A 17986-nucleotide genomic window follows, 5' to 3' on the forward strand; every position below is an offset into this window, starting at 1 on the left:
AAATAAATTTAAAGGCTCACAAGGTGATCAGCAGGAGAAAAAGAAAGAATTTAGATGGTGTCTAAACTTTCCATGAACTCTCCCCCACTTTTGTTTATCACTGAATAATCTTGTAAAAATTAGACCATCTTAGGGCTTTAATTTCATGTAAATATCTCTCATCCTGCCCTCCTTGCTGCTGGGATGAACTGTGGTTTCACTTTAGGGCCAGGGGTTCTTTAAAAAGCCAAATTCCCACATGCTTCTATTTGTTTTTACTGCTAGCCAAATGTTTTACTTCACTGGAAAGAGAAAATAATGTCTGGTGAGTGTTCCTGCAATGTGTGGGCATGTGTGGAAGCACATGTGTATGAGTGTATACTGAGGGGAAACTGCACGCCCGAGAATGTGGAAGAAATACAAAACAATTAAAGCTCTGTTAAGAGAGTGCAGTGTTGGCAGGCATCTCATATCAGGTGCAGCAGAGACCCAACAATGGAATGCTCTGAGGTGGTGAGCAGATCGATGTCAGACGTCTCACTTGTCATGAAAAAGGCCCAGATGCTTCACTTGATGGACAGTCTGGACACATTAGCCATTCAAAATGGACACAAGTCATGAGAAGGTCAACTTGATGCCTTCAACCTTGCATGAAATCCCTGCAAAGTCTTTGATGAGAATCATTACGGTTTGCTCTGATTTTTTTCTGGCCTGGTTCAATGATCAGGTCACGCAGTAGAAGCCAGTTTTATCATTTCTATTTATGGTAATGCTCCAACTAGCACAGCTATAGTCTTTAAACTAAATCTCCTTTTCAACAATGGCATCATCTCAAAGCACATTACTTTTCAGTTTCAACATTTGCCAAAAGTAGCAGAAATCACACATTTTCATCATCTGGGCCTTTTGTTTTAGGCAAAGAAGGAGGGAAATATTTAAAGCTTCCCATTCCAGGGAACATTTTGTAACAATCAGGTTTCTGAGCAGTGTCCAGCAGACTTCACATTGTTTCTCTAAGGGGGAGAAAAAATTCTCTGGCATCATATGAAAGCGGGGGAGGCCTGATTGGAACATTAGCTATTCATGCACTTGTACTTCCCTGGGGGGACGGGATCGGGAATCCCACCCATTTACCAGAAAACGAGAACGTCTCAAGGAAACTGATCCCGATCTGATGGATCTGGGTGGAGCTCTGTTAAGCTGTTTTTCCTTTCACTTTTAGACCAAATCTTTTTCAGAATGTAATATTCTAAAAAGAAAAAAAAATACTTCTTTCTTTTTAAGATATTTAGCTGAAACTCAGTTACAGAGCTGACTGACAGTTGACTGACAAGTCAACATTTAAATTAAAAGAGAGAAAAAAGTTCAAATCTAGATCTTTTCCCTTCTTGATTTTCTTTGTATGATCATTTTCATCTACAAAAACCTAATCAACTAATCAACAGTTGCTTGCTTGTGAGTTGTTCATCATTCAGTTTTGTAGTCAATAACGGAAAAGCATGCTCTGTTGTGTTGAGATCAGGTGACCCACTTGGTCATTGAAGAATATATCATTTCTTTGTCTTGAGAAACTCCTGCTTTTGTGGTATGCTTTTGTTGTGTTCTGTTTTGTAGCATTTAGCTGAATGTGAGCAGAGAGTATAACTCTGTACATGTCACAATTCATCGTTCACATCATCAACAGCTGTTTTAACCTCTTTGCAGACCTCTTTCCATTCATGAAGCCTTCTCTAGATCGTAAACTATGATATGTCTACCTCCTATAAAGCATTCTTGATTTGTTGTGAAGCAGTTTTCCTTAACCATGGAAATAATTCTGTCATCATCCACATCTGAGGTATTTCAGTCCTTCTGGTGTTGCTGAGCTGACCACTTCTTTTTAAGAATGTAGAAGATTGCTGATTTGGCCGCTACTGAGTCTTCCAATGAATAGCCATGAAATGCAAGTTCAATGTGTGGAATCACCTCCATTTCTTTTATCTGCCTAATTTGTCATGGAATAATGAGAGAAATTGCCGCTTTTGCTGTGAGTTGTCTAATTACATGTTAGCCTCTGAAAAATGGGTCCTATGTCTAAAAATGGCCATATATTTCTGGCCCATTTACACCAATGAGGTGCCATAAATAGTGTAGGAATTCTGTGTGTCAAAGACCCTGAACCCTCCAAGGCCCTAAGGACTGAAGGCACGCGTGAGCCACTGCCTCGTAACTTTCCTTTTTCTTCAGTGACAGAGAGCCTATTTATGCCCGCATTTTGAGAATAAATCACATTTGGGAAACATTTTCATGAAACTTTTTCTTGCTTTATGAGCTGTGATGATAGCGGCCTCTCTGAAGGAATATGCAGACAAATCCAGAGTTTGTGTTCAGATTGTTTGTGCAAATCCAAGTCAGTGAGAGATAAGGACAGAGACAGAACGGCTTAGACAAATGTGCGTCCACATAATCCACGTAAATTGTTTTACCTAGACTGAATACTAGACAGATAGATAAATGAACAAGGTGCCAGAAAGTCCCAAGGTTTTGAAAACTGATATTATCACCACCACCTTACTTGATAAACCTCAGCCACCTAATGCTCAAGGTAAACAAAATCAGCCTTCAGGAATTTCCCCTTTCACATAAACTTATTATTTAAACCAGATCAAATCCACTTTTTTGTTTCTTCCTCTTTTACTTTTTGTTTTTTAATTTTAATTTTAATTTTTGCAGTTTCTTTGTGGTTTACTTGCAGTTAGTGCGCTACCAATCAGTTAACGTAAGCCACATACAAATGGTATGTTAATTGATACATTTATATACTGTTGTAAAGAGGGGTTCAGCCACGGTCAGACATCTGAAGGGTCAGGGGGTTGTTGCAAGTATGTTTCTGTTAAACCTCCAAGAGTGATTCTATTTTCTGAGGCACCTCTGACACTCATCTAGACCTCAACAATGCCCCCTTTCTCCTGTCTGCCTCACGCTTGGCTGGCCTCTCTGAATACGACCCGGGGTGAAATAATCCATACTCCTGATCCCCCACACAGCACTTACATAAAGAGCACCCACCTAACCACACATGCAAAGCTACACATTTCAGTCCTTAAATGTTTTTAGGAGCTCATTGAAACAAATGCATAAAATCGTATAGAGTTGGCAGCCGCCTGCAACTTTAAACCTCGACAAACTATAAATGAGAATTTACATTCACAAAGGACAATAAATAAAGCACACATAAAAAACGAGTTGGTGCACATAAAAGATACAGAAAAAGTGTATCTCAACCTTCCTTTCTTCCACAGAAGTGTATGGAAAACTTAGCTAAAAGCGCCATCGTGTGGAAACCTTTGGAAATACACAGACTTTACCTTCAGCACTTTCAGCATTACACACACACACACACACACACACACACACACACACACACACACACACACACACACCATAGTATCTAGTTTCTTTGGATTATTGTAAAGTAAAAAAATAAATAAATAAATAAAGGTGAGGGTGCATTAGCGCACGCAGCATGGGTATCTTACACATCTGTGATGTTTCATTCAGATGACGTTACCAAGCCACTTTCTGCATGCATTACATTTTTATGGCTCCAGAGTAAGGATCTGGGTGCTTTGGAGCATTATATGAAATGCCAAAGGAGACCTGAAACTCCTGAGCAGCTGAAATCTTACACCAAGCAAGAATGAGAAAACATGTTACTGTCAAAAATAGAGCTTAGTATTTAGCATTTACAGTTACAGAAGGGTTTCAACATTTCATATGCGGTCCCATTTTAAATATAGGGATCACCGGAATTTGAAATCCTTGCATTAAATTTCCACAAACCATTATGATTTTACACGGTCCCAGCATGTTTTGAAAATGTGGTTGTGAATGAAGAAATAAACTAAAGTAAACTGCAACATGTTCATCATGATGTTGCCTCTGAAAAGTAAAAGGTATCTGTCCTTTACAACTAAATGTTCTGTGTTGATAACGTACAGCAGGGTTTAGCCCTAAATAGCACCATTGTGGGCATCATAGCACAGAGGGAGTGAGTTAGAAGGAGGGCAGGCCTGCTGCACTCTGGCTGGGATCCATATTTAACACATAATCTATATTATCTTTAGTCTGCATGTTGACACATTCCGGATACGCTCAGTAAATAACCACAGAGACAAGTAAGACTTCATTTTCTTGTATTTCGCTGATGGGAAATTGTAAAAGTTTATTGATATGTTTTGTTGAATACTATAATGAATAATTTGCTTGATTTTTGTTTTATTGATCATTTTTTGTCTGTTTTTGTCTCTTCATGCTTTAGTGAAGAACTGATGAGGGTCTTTTCATCCTGATCTGTCATACCCATATTTTTTGTGAGCTTTTGCTTTACGAAGCAATATTTTTTGAATAAAACGCAACTCAGATATTCAAATACATGAAATTAAAGTTAAGGCAACTGTGCTTGGCATAAACTGTATGTGTACAAGTGAATTTAATTTGACCAGATTCCATTTTATATTGTACTAATGCAACAAAATTACATCAGTACAAAAATTTTACATGTAATGTAATTGCTTGAAGTCTTACACACACACAAATATATATATATATATATGAATGCTGTTTTCTGGCATCATACTGTCTGCAAATGTTTATTATATAACAAGACAACTGCTGTCTTTGTTGTCTAGGTAATGAGTCCTGAACCGATTCATTAATAATTCATTATTTTTCTTTTGAAACTTACACCCTTGTATTTTACACCACTCTCAGAGAAAGGGTATCCCCCTGACATTGGCCTCCATCGAGCAAGTTGTCATGTTTTGATAAGAGACCGAGGGTGGTGAGGTCATCGTCTAGACTCCTTATCTTTACAGCCATTTAGCGGGTAGGAACCTTTGGTGGCTCTTTAACATATTTTTTGAACATGTGGATTTCGTCACTGTTTTAATGCATTTAACAATTTAATTCTTTAAAGACTTTAAAATTGATTGAGTGTATATTTTAAAAATCGAATCTTTTAAAAAAAATTAAAAATAGGAAAGAATACTTTTGTTTGTTTGTTTTACAGCACTAATTGAATATAAAAATATTTTCGTATCCAAAGTCTTATTATTACTTTCCTTGCGTTTTCACCTGTCTCAACACTTTTCCCTCCCTTTTCTACGTAGCCCTTGTGGTTTCCCGTTCTTTTCCCCAGTCACCTCTGTTTATTGCCAGCATTCTTTGGATCTTCTCTGACGTTCGCGCCAGAAAACTCAAGGAAGATGATTATACACTGTTTTATTTTAGGCTGTTTATTTTTGGAATAACCAACGTAAAAGAATAGTGGCGATGTCTTTGGTCCAGGCTGTGAAACGATCACTTTACACTTTTAGAGACGTCCCAAAAATTCATTGCATTGACAGCACGCCGGTGCATTAGTGCATACTGTTAGCCTGCTCATCTGTAAAGTTTCCATTACTACTGAACAATATGCAGCTTTTAGAGTAACTGCTGGCATTTGCCTGTAATTCCTTAATGTAAAAGAATGGGCCAAGCCACATTCTGCATTTATTCAAATGGCATGTGGCATTTCAAACTGACTTGCAGTAGTATAGCTCCACGTGTCTTCAATAGTTCATCTTATATTATAACGTGCATATGACTGTGTGCATGTGTGTCAAGGCAGAGGACGAGGTTAATCCATCTGTCCAGACAGCCGAAGGAGTAAATAGTCTCAATTTGGGAGGAGGGAAGAAACACATAAACACCCGGCAGTAGTTTGGACTAGGGGGTGTGGGTGGAGTAGGGGGTTATAGCTTGGTATAGCCATGTGAGTGAAAGGGCACTTGGATACACATAAAACACATACAACTATACAAATATACACCCAGGGCCGCCTCCAGAATTTTTTCATAGGGGTGGCCATATAGGAGTAACTGAAAATATTGGGGTGGTACACCAAAAACAGCATTTCCAGTTTTATTATGCTGTTGTCAAATATTAATTACTTGAAAAATATAGCAAAAAACAGAGTAAGAAGATAATGATATGCCTAGTTAATTTCCTGTTATTAAAGTTAATAGATAGAAATGCATTTTTCACTCCCTGTGAAGAGCTTAGATCTGCATCTTTGACAGTTCTCACCCAAATTGAATAATCTTTTTGCAGTTGAACCTATCACAGCTATTGGCTACAGCTAAATGCTTCCCCTTTCTTCCAGAAAACTGCTATACTGAAGACTGACTTGAGTATCAGGTGATTGAAAGTTGCTACAACACGAGGATGGAGACAGAACCAAATCCAGAAGAAGGAGCCAGCGCTCCAGACAATTCCAAGGAAGAAGGAAGTCTGGACACATCAGGGTTTGAAACAACTGCTGAGCGTCTGGTGGAGCTGATAAACAGCATGGAGGTGATGCTTTTGGACGTGGAGCAGTTGAGGACCACCTGCAACGAACAGGTTTCTGAGCTGACGCATGCTGCAGCAGACCTCAGGAAGCAGCAAGAGGACCTTAAAGAGAGCTACTCCGAGCTGTCCCGAGAAATACAGGAAATCGTGGAATCAATGGACGACCTATTTAGCACCAAGAGTGCCTTTGAACCTCAAGAGAAGCAAACACAGAAACTGAACCAGCAGCTTTGAGGGACAAAAAGTGACTGGCAGATTTCGCTTCTCTTTGTCAAGTGTTTGGGGTTGTGGTTTTGAGTTTGGATGCTTACATTTTGAATGGATGGGTCGGTGATGGGGCGAGATGCTGAAGTTTGACGTTGCTGAATCGTGCTTTCTTGTCTTTGTGAAGATTTTTGTCATTGATTGCTAAGTCTAGCAACCACAATATTTTTTCTTATTTTTATAATATAATATCACTTTATATATATATATATATATATATATATATATATATGAATGCTGGATTTTCCCTTAAAATAATAGTTTTATTTAAACATTAACAATATGAACCCAACAAAGGCACAGTTTATTGCCTTTCTTTTTTGTTTGATTGCTATGTACTTGCATCTTAAAGGCGATGACAAGAGACTATAACTTAAAGCCTATGCTGCCATTTAACTAAAGATTTACTATCAAGCTTGCTGTCATTATTTCCCCCCCTATATGATATACTATTATATACTCACATTCTGTTTTGATTATATAGTTTTCTCTCGTCAGCCTGAATGGCTCCTCTAGTATTGCAGCTCATTGGCACAGGAATGTTGATGTTCACTGATTCCCGGTGTTCCTTGTCCTCCATGCTATGTTCACATCCAGGCCATGCTCCACTGTGGTTTCTTGCTAAAATAAAACTAAATAGAGCTTTAAACCTATGTTTACCTCCCACTAGCTCCCCTGTTGTGATTTACTCGTCTGTATTTAGTGGTTACAGGATGTGTGAAGGAGACAATCAATGGTGAGACACTTCAGAAAAGGCAATCAATGGAAAATTCTCTTTCACACTGAATCACGTTTTAGTGCGCTTCGCAAATAATACAACTTTAAGATATGTTGCAGAGACGTATTTAAATTGCATGTGATGACATATGTAACCTCCTTTATATTATGAAATGGACCACACTTTGATGATGTTCCATTTCTGCATGAATCTATACATTGCCTATACATTTGCATAATTTCTGTACCCCCAAAACCTTTGTGTGAATAAAAAGACTTGATGTAAATTAACAACACGAGTCTCGGTACGTGGGGGTTCTAACTTCAGACATTCTGCTCCAGCAAGAAACATATTTACGATCAAAACAGAACAAAAAAATAGAAAACCAGTGTTTCTCTTAGTGGTTGAAATCTGACACTTTATGGGCTGTGGTGTCAGTAAGCAGTGAGAGGGTGATGGAAGAAGAAATGCTGGGTGTCGTTGCCTGCTGTCACTGCTGAAGTGCACATCCCACCGTGCAGCTAGTCAGCAAGCTGGGAATTCACTTCAATCAGGTAATTCAGTAATAAGATTTTACAAGTTTTTTTTAATCCAGCTTTTCATTTGTATTTGCATGGAATAGATTTTAGCAGGGGTCCTGAGGGACTTATGTTTCATCTGATACACATTAATCTGTTAATGGATGAATGAACTGCACGCACATCATTTGTGTTAAATGGAATTTCTTGCACTGTAAGTTGCGTTAATTAATTGCTATCCTCGTCAGTAGTTCAGCAGTGGCTTCAGGTGAACATGAACATCCTGCAAGTCCTGGGACTCCTGCAGCTGCTGGCTGTACCTGCTTTTACAGTGAGTTTTTTTTATGTTAACAATATTAATAGTATTGTATTATTACAGATTCATATCAACAGTACCTTATGACACAGGAAAATATTCCTTTGATTTTATTTATTTATTTTTTTAAGTGGTAAATGATTTATTTTCTGATAGGCAGGCATGATTAGTTCAATGTGTCACAGAACAGGTTTGTAAAAATGTTGTGTAATGTATAAGTGTTAGTTTGTGGCTAAATGCTATTTTTTTTTAGTGCATCTTGCATGCTTTTAGTGTGTGAGTTAGGGATTTGTGTCAGGTCCTGATGTCCCATGTGGGAGCACAACATGTTCCAGAGCCTGACTTTGAGTTTCTCTTATTTGCTTAGTTGACACGTTCGACCCACGACTACTGGGGTGAGTTTGGAGCCTATGGACCCTGCAGCCGCAGCTGTGGCACAGGGGTGGCAGTGAGAACCAGGAAATGTATTACTTCAAGGTAGGGCAAAGAAATGCATGGAGTAAAGAGCCTCATATTTATATTCATTGCTATTGTGTTTTGAATATATGAACTCAAGGTAATTTTGTATTCATTTGTAACATTACAAAAGACTCTTCTTATATCGTTTTTAATTTGTGTCTTTTTTAACACTTGAGTGTGCAAATACCATTTATTTCATTTCCTTCTGCAGGACAGATGGTGGACATAACTGCATAGGATCCTCTAAATCATTCCGCACCTGCAATACACATGTAATTATCCTTTAAACCCATTTAAAAATACTTGCACAAAGAGAAAATAGATAGTATCTTGTTTATATATTAGATTTCCTGTCATGCAGGAATGCCCAGTGAGCTCGAGGGATTTCAGGGAGGAGCAGTGCTCCCAGTTTGACAGAATGGACTTTAATGGAAAACGCTACACATGGTTGCCTTATTGTGGAGGTACATGTACAATATGTACAACAATATTTAAGTGTTTTTAGGTTTGTGACTCCCTAAGCTTTTCTAGCAGCTAATCCATGTGAGCTCAACTGTGTCCCGAGAGGAGAGGATTTCTTTTACCGACACAGAACTGCAGTGGTAGATGGGACCCCGTGCTACGTGGGCCGCAGTGATATCTGTGTGGATGGCGTCTGCAGGGTGAGATTTGGAGCTGCAGATTAGAACTATGCATGTGACTCTTACTTAGTTTGAATATTTGGCTTTCAATGTACCAAATGATCCAAGAGCAGGGTGTGACGCTAGAATAGAGCATAAAAATGAATCTAAATAAGGTCGAAAGATCATCTGTATATTTTTTTACTTTTAAAGATGGAGATTGTTCAAAGCAAAGAAGTTTTTTCTTTATTGCTAACTGTTGTTTGTCAGACAGATTTAGAAAAAAAGATTGTTGAAGTTAAAGGTAGAAAAAGAATACATAAGATATTTCTGTTGTTATCCTTAAAGTGGAAACTAGGCCCCTGTCTTTGAGGGTGGGTGCAGTCTTTCTTTTTTCTTTCGTTTTCTTTTAGTCATAGAGAATTTTACTCTCCTAAAAGGCGATTTATAGGACTTTTCACTTTTGTAATACCTGTTGGTTCTTTTTTTTTTAAAATAGTTATTTCCTAATAATTTGTTCTTTTTTTTTAGATACTGGCCCGTGGAGAGTTTATGGGCTTGGATGAAGACACTAACTCAGTACACTCCTCCACTCCAGTTGTTGTTGCTGCTTCTCGTCCAAGAGAGACATTCACACATGTCTATAGAGCTAGTGTGTTTGGCGAGTGCTCTGCCTCGTGCAGCGGAGGCATGCAGCATCGTAGTGTGGAGTGTGTAGTTGAGGACCCAGCGAACCCCCGTGTGGTCGACGAGACTTACTGCATTGCCCAGCGCCTGCAACGGCCACCGAGTCAGCAGGCCTGCAACATGCATCCATGTACTGCAGAGTACAGCGTGTCCAGCTTCAGTGTAGTATGTCTCCTACGGTTAAAAACTATCATATTTGAACTATCCTAATGATATGAAACGGAATGAGAGCAGGATTTATGGTATTTAAGTTGATAGTATTTAAGGTAATATTAATCCGACTATGATTTTCAAATCTGTAAAAACAGAAAAACACACTAGTTATGTCTACTTAGACCATCTTTGCCATTTTAAAATTTTTTGGGCTGATACAACACCTATCTTGGATAGAGTATGACCTTGTTCATATATGATTGTTTCACTGCTTGTATTTATCAACTCAAATCAGTTAAAAATATTAACTAAATTGTTGCATTTGATGGTCAGTGTTCAGCAACCTGTGGAGAAGGACAGCAGACAAGGGAAGTTGTTTGCGTCGGACCAGGAGGCGAACATCTGCCTGATCATACATGTAGTGGACTGGTTCGACCTCCTTCTGTCCAGGCCTGCCGCAGACCTGCCTGTTACACACGCATAACCTGGCATATGACAGAGTACGGCCAGGTAAGGGAACAGAAAGCCAAAAAAAGCTCTAACTGTTATTTTCCTTTCCGCGTTACTATCTTTGTTTATCTCGCAGTGTTCGAGAAGTTGTGGTGGCGGTGTGAGGGAGAGGAGAGTTGCCTGTTTTGACACTGATTTGAACCCCTACCCTGAAGATCGTTGTGGGTTAGCTCACAGACCACATTCTGTGGAGGAATGCAACACGCAGCCCTGCCCTGGGGTGCAAAGTGAGTGACATCTGAATGCAGCAAGTTCTGATCATTTTTACTTTTATTTATTTATTTTATATTGTCAACCTTGTTTCTTTTCCAGCGTCCCCAAGTGTGCAGGACCCAAGGCCAGGTGGAAGCACTATTAGAGGATTTGTGCCCCATATTCCAGAAGAACCTTCAGGTATGACGAGTGCAATTTGCGGAAATGTTACCATCTTTCTTTGCATGGTTGAGCATGCAATTTCTTTATATGTGGCACTACAACATAAGATCACCGTTGTCTGTAATAGAATCTCATAGAATCATATCATCCCAGTTTGGATTTGGGGAAAGTTTACTAATGTTCTTTTTTTGATGAAGCTTATAGTTGAGGCTGAATTGGCTGACCCTGAAGCAGATTGTAGCTATACTGCTATAGGGCACAGACTGCTTCAGGAACTTGTCTACTCACCTCTTTTCATTGCCCACATGTTTACACACCACTGCAGCACCAAATTTTTGTCTTCTCTGTCCCGTAGTCTGTATTTAGTCCCGTCTCTATGCTCTTACCCACTATTGCAAAATGGTTGTTCATATGGGGTTGTTTGATTTTTGGGGTTTGCCTTATAGTACAAAGCTCCTTCAGGCATTTTTTCTTGTGATTTGGTACTACTGAATTGAATTGAACTAATTTGAACTGAACTGATATTACAGTGCTGAATAATGAATTAATGAACATTTAGAGACACTCACCCCCACAGACGTAGCAGTGTTTCACAACTCAGAGTGCATTTTATATATGTGAAATCAAAGCCACTGTAAAAAAAATAAATAAATAAAAAATAAAGTTTCTTAAGGCGCAGACAGTAATTTTAGTATTGTAACACAGTTGAGGTTTCTTCACGCAATAAAGATAATGTACGCTTTCAGCATGTTGTAATTGTTGCTGTCTAGACTATGACTGTGCTGCCCTCCCATTGCCTTCTTGTATTTCATAGACAAACAGAAAATTCCAAACTTGTTTTAGCCTAATTTCCAACTTAGATAACTGGAGGTAAGCCACAAGCTCAAACACAGCCATTTATTTTTCCTTCTACAAAGCGTTTTCTGTATTATAAAAGCTGTTTTTTTTTAACTAAAAACAACAACAACAAACTTTTCACGACTTATCTTTTATTACCTACAAAGAATGACCTGGATGACTGAGAACCTACACAGACTTATTAAGAAATGTTATTCAAAAGCTTTTAAAATTAGAAAGGAATGCATGCATACAGTATATTTGACCTCATTTGTTTACTTGCTTTAGTTTCAAGGCCAGCTACAAACAGTGTGTATGACTCTTACCCTAATGAGGTGAGACCTCACTGTACGCAGTCGCCTTACGGCTGCTGTCCTGATGGCCGTACCTCTGCCACGGGGCCCAGGAACCTGGGATGCTCACAGGAATGTGTCCGCACTAGGTAACATGAGTACCTCTAAACACTATTTTGCAGAAAATGCAGACGAAAGTGATGTGAAAGTGTAGAGAAATTTTCCCCCATTTTCAAACTGAAATTAAAAAAGAAAAATCATCATCTCTGTTTTAGGTATGGCTGTTGTTTGGATGGGGTGACACCCGCTCAAGGATTCGGACAGGCTGGGTGTCCTGAGTACCAGACTGTGGTAGGAATCACATTATTAACTGATTTTATGAGCCAGTCACAGTTAACCTTTCTGAATAATATAACAGCTATGTATATAAATCTAGTGATGACCTTCACTTAGTAACAAAATATTTGCCAAGTTTACTAAATTTGAGTGTTCACCAAAAAGATATGGTCAAATAGAAGCACTACAGAGATAAAATATCATGTGTTTTTAGAGCATTATTCACAGTGACAACCATAAGAAAGTATCTTTGTCTCTGCAAAACAATTATATAATCATATATGTAACACTTAATATTTCTTTCACCATTTAAAATGTCTAACAATTGCAGCTCTTTTTCTGCAGACCACACTACAAATATAATTTATATATTGCTTTGTTTTCTCCAATATCAGCAGCACCCATCACCCACTCCTCCATCCACTGGCAATTTGTGCTCCTTGCCTCGTGATGAGGGCCCCTGTGAGACCTGGACGGTTCGGTTCTGCTATAATCCTGCCACTGCCAAGTGTACCGAGTTCTGGTATGGAGGCTGCCAGGGCAATCCCAACAACTTTGTGTCCCTGGAGGCATGCCAACGAGAGTGTGGAGGTGTGGCGAGGGTGCCTGTATCCACATCTCCAAGAGAAACTACAAGGAGAGCGACACTCAGGGACCTTCTGAGAGCAAGGCCATAACCACACATGCCACTGATATCTCCAAAAGTGCCCAGTCATGCTCTCTGTTTGAAGAAAATCAAGTGATTTTGGTACACAAATGTAGCCTATAGTATACACACCAAATAAAGAAAAAAAGAATAACAAGCCACATTACATATTTCATTTAAAAATATGATTTACCATCACAAATATTATAGCTCTTGGTCCTGGTTTCACTGTCTTTCAGTTTGTTTTTGTGATCTCCAATATGTCAGTGTATGTGTTATTGCCCTGTAGGTCGGGATTAAAACAAAAAATAATTTCATTGTAATTACTCAAATTAAATCATATATCCAATTAATAAATTTTCAGCTATGTTGTAATTTTGAAAAAAATAATGTTTTATTTGCATCTTCATTTCTTGTTGGGCATCATTACTGACATGTCAATACACGAGCAGGATAATAGTAAAAGCTACTCAGAGGTGCTCCCAAGTTCACAAGGGGTCACCACAACAGCTAGCTCCACTTGTATGCTGGATGTCTTTCTTGATGCAGACCTGAAGGGATTTGTGTGTCCTCCCAGGGATGAACCAGAGATCTCTCTATGTTAAGTGAATGTGTAAACACCAAAACAATATAATGACTACAATTTAAATTTACATTTCCCCCCATTAAATAATCAGCAAGTGAGTTCACAAACTCATTAGAAAAGTCATTTATTGGGGGGCCGTTTTCCGACAAACTTCTGTACTACCAGAAGTCTTTTATGGAGGAGCCTTGCAGGGGCTGACAAAGCTTTCAGCCCCTACTGGCCATTAAAAGTAAGGCAGCTTTAGAGCGCTTCTCTGCTGGCTACACTTTTCAGATGCACAACCTGGATCCATTTAAATAATGTCTATGATGATTTAAAAAAGAATAATGTGTACCTTTACAAACAAAGTCTGCTGAAAAAAACCCACATTTTAATCATTACTGTTGCATTATCGGACTTTTATTTTGAAGCAAAAATTATACTTTGAAGGGACTCGATTTTACAACCGGAAGAGGTCTTTTTCACTTCCCCTAAATTTCTTTTAGACCAAACAGCTACATCGCACGGGGTTCTGAGAAGTTACTCTGAATACGAGTTTTTTTTTCAGTTTTGCATAGCCAGTAAATAGCGAGGCTTTGCGTTGAAAACAGAGATGGTAAGTGTGTTTTATTTTACATCTAAAGAGCTAATAATTCTAAATTTAGGCCACACTAGCTTGTGCTAATCACACACAGCTAAGCTAATAAGCTTCGAGGCTAACGCTTTGCTATTCTTATCAAACACGCATTTTTGCCCACTGCTTCGTTGTTTCTTAAAACTTAATTTCACCATCTAATCAAATTACATATTTTTTTAAATGTGGCTGAAGTAACGTTAAGGTGGATGTTTTGTAAAAGACTGATGAAGTCGGTGGTCTGCAGCTGAATGACCATCCTTACACTGGTGTTGGAAAATGTCTGGGCAGAAGGTTACACAAGTCTCAAAAACTCGCAAAAAACTCGCATCAGCTGCCCAATTAAGGTGATTTGGTTTGACACAGAGAAACTACGTGGTAGTGTGTATTAAACATTATCAATCATTTTACAGTCGCACACAATTTTGCTTGTCCAACCAACCAAGAGACCAGAGGGCCGCACATACGCTGACTATGAGTCAGTTAATGAATGCATGGAGGGTGAGTGTTTAATGTTTTCATTCATAAATCATCTCGCAGTTGTTTTATTTTTAAATATTTACTTTCAGTGTAACAAGTAGTAGTAGCAGATGCAATTTTATTGAATTCATCATCTGTTGTGATTCCTCATTCTTTTAAAGGATATTGTTTGCATAGTAAATACATACAAATGATAGGCCAGCGAATAATAAATTCATCCTAGTACCAAGTATTGTCTGTGTATGGGATTATGTGGTTCAGCTTAATTTGTGGAGAGGAAAACAAACAAAAAAAAAGCAAAAAAGAAAACATGAGAAAAAAATATATATAACGTATGTGACTCTCTTTAAACTATGGACTCAGGAAACATAAAATTATTTTATGTCAACATCCTTTTTATATACCACAAATAACGTGTAAACTTGTGCTTACTATAAAAGTTTAAAAATAACAACAAAAAAACTTAATAAAAAATAAAGAATACAAAAGTTTTTAAATCTTTTTTTGAATGTTGACACAGCTCTAATTGACCTCAGGTCAGCAGGCAGCTTGTCCCCAAGAACAGGATGACTGTGACTGAAAGCACTCAGCACACTGACTAAAAGTATACACTGGAAACCATTTGCAATGATATGGCAACCAGAGACCATAGAAAGTTATATATTTTGTATTTTCTATCGCCTGCGAGTGAAATAACTGCTGGCGAGCCAAAGTGCGCAGAACAGGCGGCAATCGACTGAAGAGACTACCTATGAGAGCGAAGAATATTGTTGCTTGACACATGACCTGCTAGTAAATAAATTACAGGGTCACCTAATTTGAGCCTGGAATATCCAAAACCAATCGTCTGGCAGCTTCAAGGCAATGTGTGATGGATGGTTCAGTGTGTTTGCGGCTTTACATTAATGGGTTTTGAACTGCAGTTAAGCTCTATTGAACAGAGATTAATCAAGGTTCACTTACACAAAGAATAATCATTAGTATGATATTCAGAACTGACTGTGATTTAAAAATACGTACATTTCCTCAGGTTATGCATTCCGTAGTAATGGGGTTATCATATACCTTTTAATGCCTTTATTATCTGTAAAGTAAGAGGTGTTTACAATTGCGTTGTGTGTCTTGAACTGCAGTATACACTTTTCAGATTCAGACTACTGTATTAATCCCAGAGGAAATGATGTGGTCACACTTGCTTCAAGACAGTAAGGACAGTAAATAACAGATTAACGTACCAGTTAAATACAAGGTATTTCAAAATAGCTCTAATAAATACAGATACAAATACAGAAAGTGACGCCAAAGGTTTGTTTGTTTTCACTTATTACTTTATTCCCTTTATTAGGGCCTCTTAATTTATCTTGTCTTTCTCTTTCAATGATTACTGTACACCGTAAAGTCTATGCAAATTGCTCTTGATTTTTGCTGTTTTAACTTTTTCCTGTGGATTGCATTTTGTTGTTGTTGTTGTTTTTGCTTCCATTCAACATGTCATTTGCCTCTTCCCCAGGTGTTTGCAAAATGTATGAAGAGCACCTCAAGAGGATGAATCCAAACAGTCCCTCCATTACGTATGACATTAGTCAGTTGTTCGACTTTATTGATGACTTGGCAGATCTGAGCTGTCTCGTGTAAGTATAATTAGCTGTGTATGAATTTGAATGCAACACAACATTCCCTTTGGATGCATTGGTCACGTTTCAATAAAATATTTTACTTTTTATACAGATACAGAGCTGACACTCAAACATATCAACCATACAACAAAGACTGGATAAAGGAGAAGATATACGTCCTCTTACGGCGTCAGGCTCAGCAAGCAGCAAAGTCAGTTTGACAGGGGGAATTATTTCATATTGTACCAAACATGAGGAAGAGAGATTGGGTAAAATTGGGGGATGTGAAAAAATTTGGGGATTTTCTTTTTGGAAATGTCATCCTTGGCAGCATGTGTTTGTGTTTGTAATTTGTAACGCAAAGCCCTTTTCAGACATGGTTCCACCACTGTGCTTAAGTGACGGCATTTTTTCCATTCAGGCCACTTTTTGCAGCTTCATTCAGACACGTAAGCTCTTTTCACATGTGCACTGCAGCCTGATGTCTTTCTTGACATTACCTGAGAAAGGGGCATGTAAGAACACAAATGTGTGATGCAGTTGGATTGGACATTAAATGGATTTCAGCCAGGAACAAAATTCATGTAATGTGCATAGGAACTTAGTAGTCATATTGTGTCCTTTCTATAGGATATTGTAATTGTGCAGCTCCCTCACCTAAACCACATGGAAGGCTTGCTTTTGTGTTACATGTGAGAAAGAACTTTACACAATGTCCTGATATGCCTGTTCCAACCTTTTAAGTTTGTGTGTGAAAACGGCTATACTGGCAACTGTGGCAAAAGTGTCATTGATCTCGCAGGACATTTGCCATACATGAATTAAGTCATATTCATTACCTTTTGGAAGTAATACATAAAACAAACTGATGAGGTTAGTCATTTAGTTATGAATCTGACGTGTGCCATCAAAAAAGACTACATGTATGAAAAGGGCTTCTTTTCTTTTTCTTTGTAAAGACTGCATTGCCCATTTAACAAAGGGAATGTTTTCACATCGTTTTCATTGGCAAAAGAGGTTTGGAATAAATGGGGTGAAACTCTACATTTTGGGCTTTATACTGAAAAATTGGGTCATGGTTGGGAACCTGCATGTTTAAGTTGTTACACTATGATGGGAAGAATGGAAAAATAGTCCACGGGGTAGAAAAACGTTTTTTGTGTGTGTTTTTCAGTTTCCCTAAAAGATATGTGAATTTTATTTTTATTTTTTTCCTATGTACATTTTCCTGGGTGGTTAAATTTCAAGACGTTGTGGACTTTGAAAGCAGCCGTTTTATTTTTGAAGTAGATCAGTGGCTGAAGACTGATGATCACATGACAACCCAGGATATTTGTTACTATAATTAATGGACGTTTTTGAGTTTTAATTATGTTTTAAAAGCCCATCATTGTGATATAAAACGTTTTTGTAATCCTGCTGTTTTGCATAACAACTGATTTCAACTCTGCATTTCTGTTTTCTTTTATTGAAACAAAATAAACGATTGTTTCTGACTGGTGTCTACTCATGTATATGCGACCATTAGTGCGATGAACACTGAATTTTTATACACAATGATAGTGTGGCTGGCAGGTAAGTATCGCAAAAGTTAGACCCATTCATGCT

At 38.2% G+C, this 17986-nt stretch overlaps 2 protein-coding genes across 2 annotated transcripts; both read left to right on the plus strand.

Moving 5' to 3' along the window:
• The first annotated feature begins 3993 nt into the window (after positions 1-3993).
• On the plus strand, positions 3994-13473 carry paplnb (papilin b, proteoglycan-like sulfated glycoprotein). The gene is made up of 15 exons (XM_085132014.1): positions 3994-4136; positions 4732-4846; positions 6164-7887; positions 8100-8182; positions 8535-8644; positions 8838-8898; positions 8988-9090; positions 9161-9288; positions 9778-10098; positions 10420-10596; positions 10673-10823; positions 10909-10989; positions 12097-12250; positions 12377-12452; positions 12833-13473. Exons 4-15 carry the CDS (start codon positions 8126-8128, stop codon positions 13112-13114), a joined length of 1701 nt encoding a protein of 566 aa, XP_084988140.1. The 5' UTR covers positions 3994-4136; positions 4732-4846; positions 6164-7887; positions 8100-8125; the 3' UTR covers positions 13115-13473.
• A 586-nt stretch (positions 13474-14059) lies between these two features.
• On the plus strand, positions 14060-17874 carry erh (ERH mRNA splicing and mitosis factor). The gene is made up of 4 exons (XM_085132028.1): positions 14060-14264; positions 14696-14783; positions 16273-16393; positions 16491-17874. Exons 1-4 carry the CDS (start codon positions 14262-14264, stop codon positions 16597-16599), a joined length of 321 nt encoding a protein of 106 aa, XP_084988154.1. The 5' UTR covers positions 14060-14261; the 3' UTR covers positions 16600-17874.
• Positions 17875-17986: the final 112 nt, after the last annotated feature.

Source organism: Neolamprologus multifasciatus, chromosome 15 (genome assembly GCF_963576455.1).
Source record: "Neolamprologus multifasciatus chromosome 15, fNeoMul1.2, whole genome shotgun sequence".
NCBI lineage: Eukaryota > Metazoa > Chordata > Actinopteri > Cichliformes > Cichlidae > Neolamprologus > Neolamprologus multifasciatus.

Bases quoted from the DNA above. Each gene is read 5' to 3' on its own strand.
- paplnb (XM_085132014.1), top strand. From the start codon at position 8,126: ATGAACATCCTGCAAGTCCTGGGACTCCTGCAGCTGCTGGCTGTACCT. The intron at 10,099-10,419 runs GTATGTCTCCTA...TTTGATGGTCAG, and splicing joins GCGTGTCCAGCTTCAGTGTA to TGTTCAGCAACCTGTGGAGA. The intron at 10,597-10,672 runs GTAAGGGAACAG...TTTATCTCGCAG, and splicing joins ATATGACAGAGTACGGCCAG to TGTTCGAGAAGTTGTGGTGG.
- erh (XM_085132028.1), top strand. The intron at 14,784-16,272 runs GTGAGTGTTTAA...CCTCTTCCCCAG, and splicing joins AGTTAATGAATGCATGGAGG to GTGTTTGCAAAATGTATGAA. The intron at 16,394-16,490 runs GTAAGTATAATT...CTTTTTATACAG, and splicing joins GCAGATCTGAGCTGTCTCGT to ATACAGAGCTGACACTCAAA.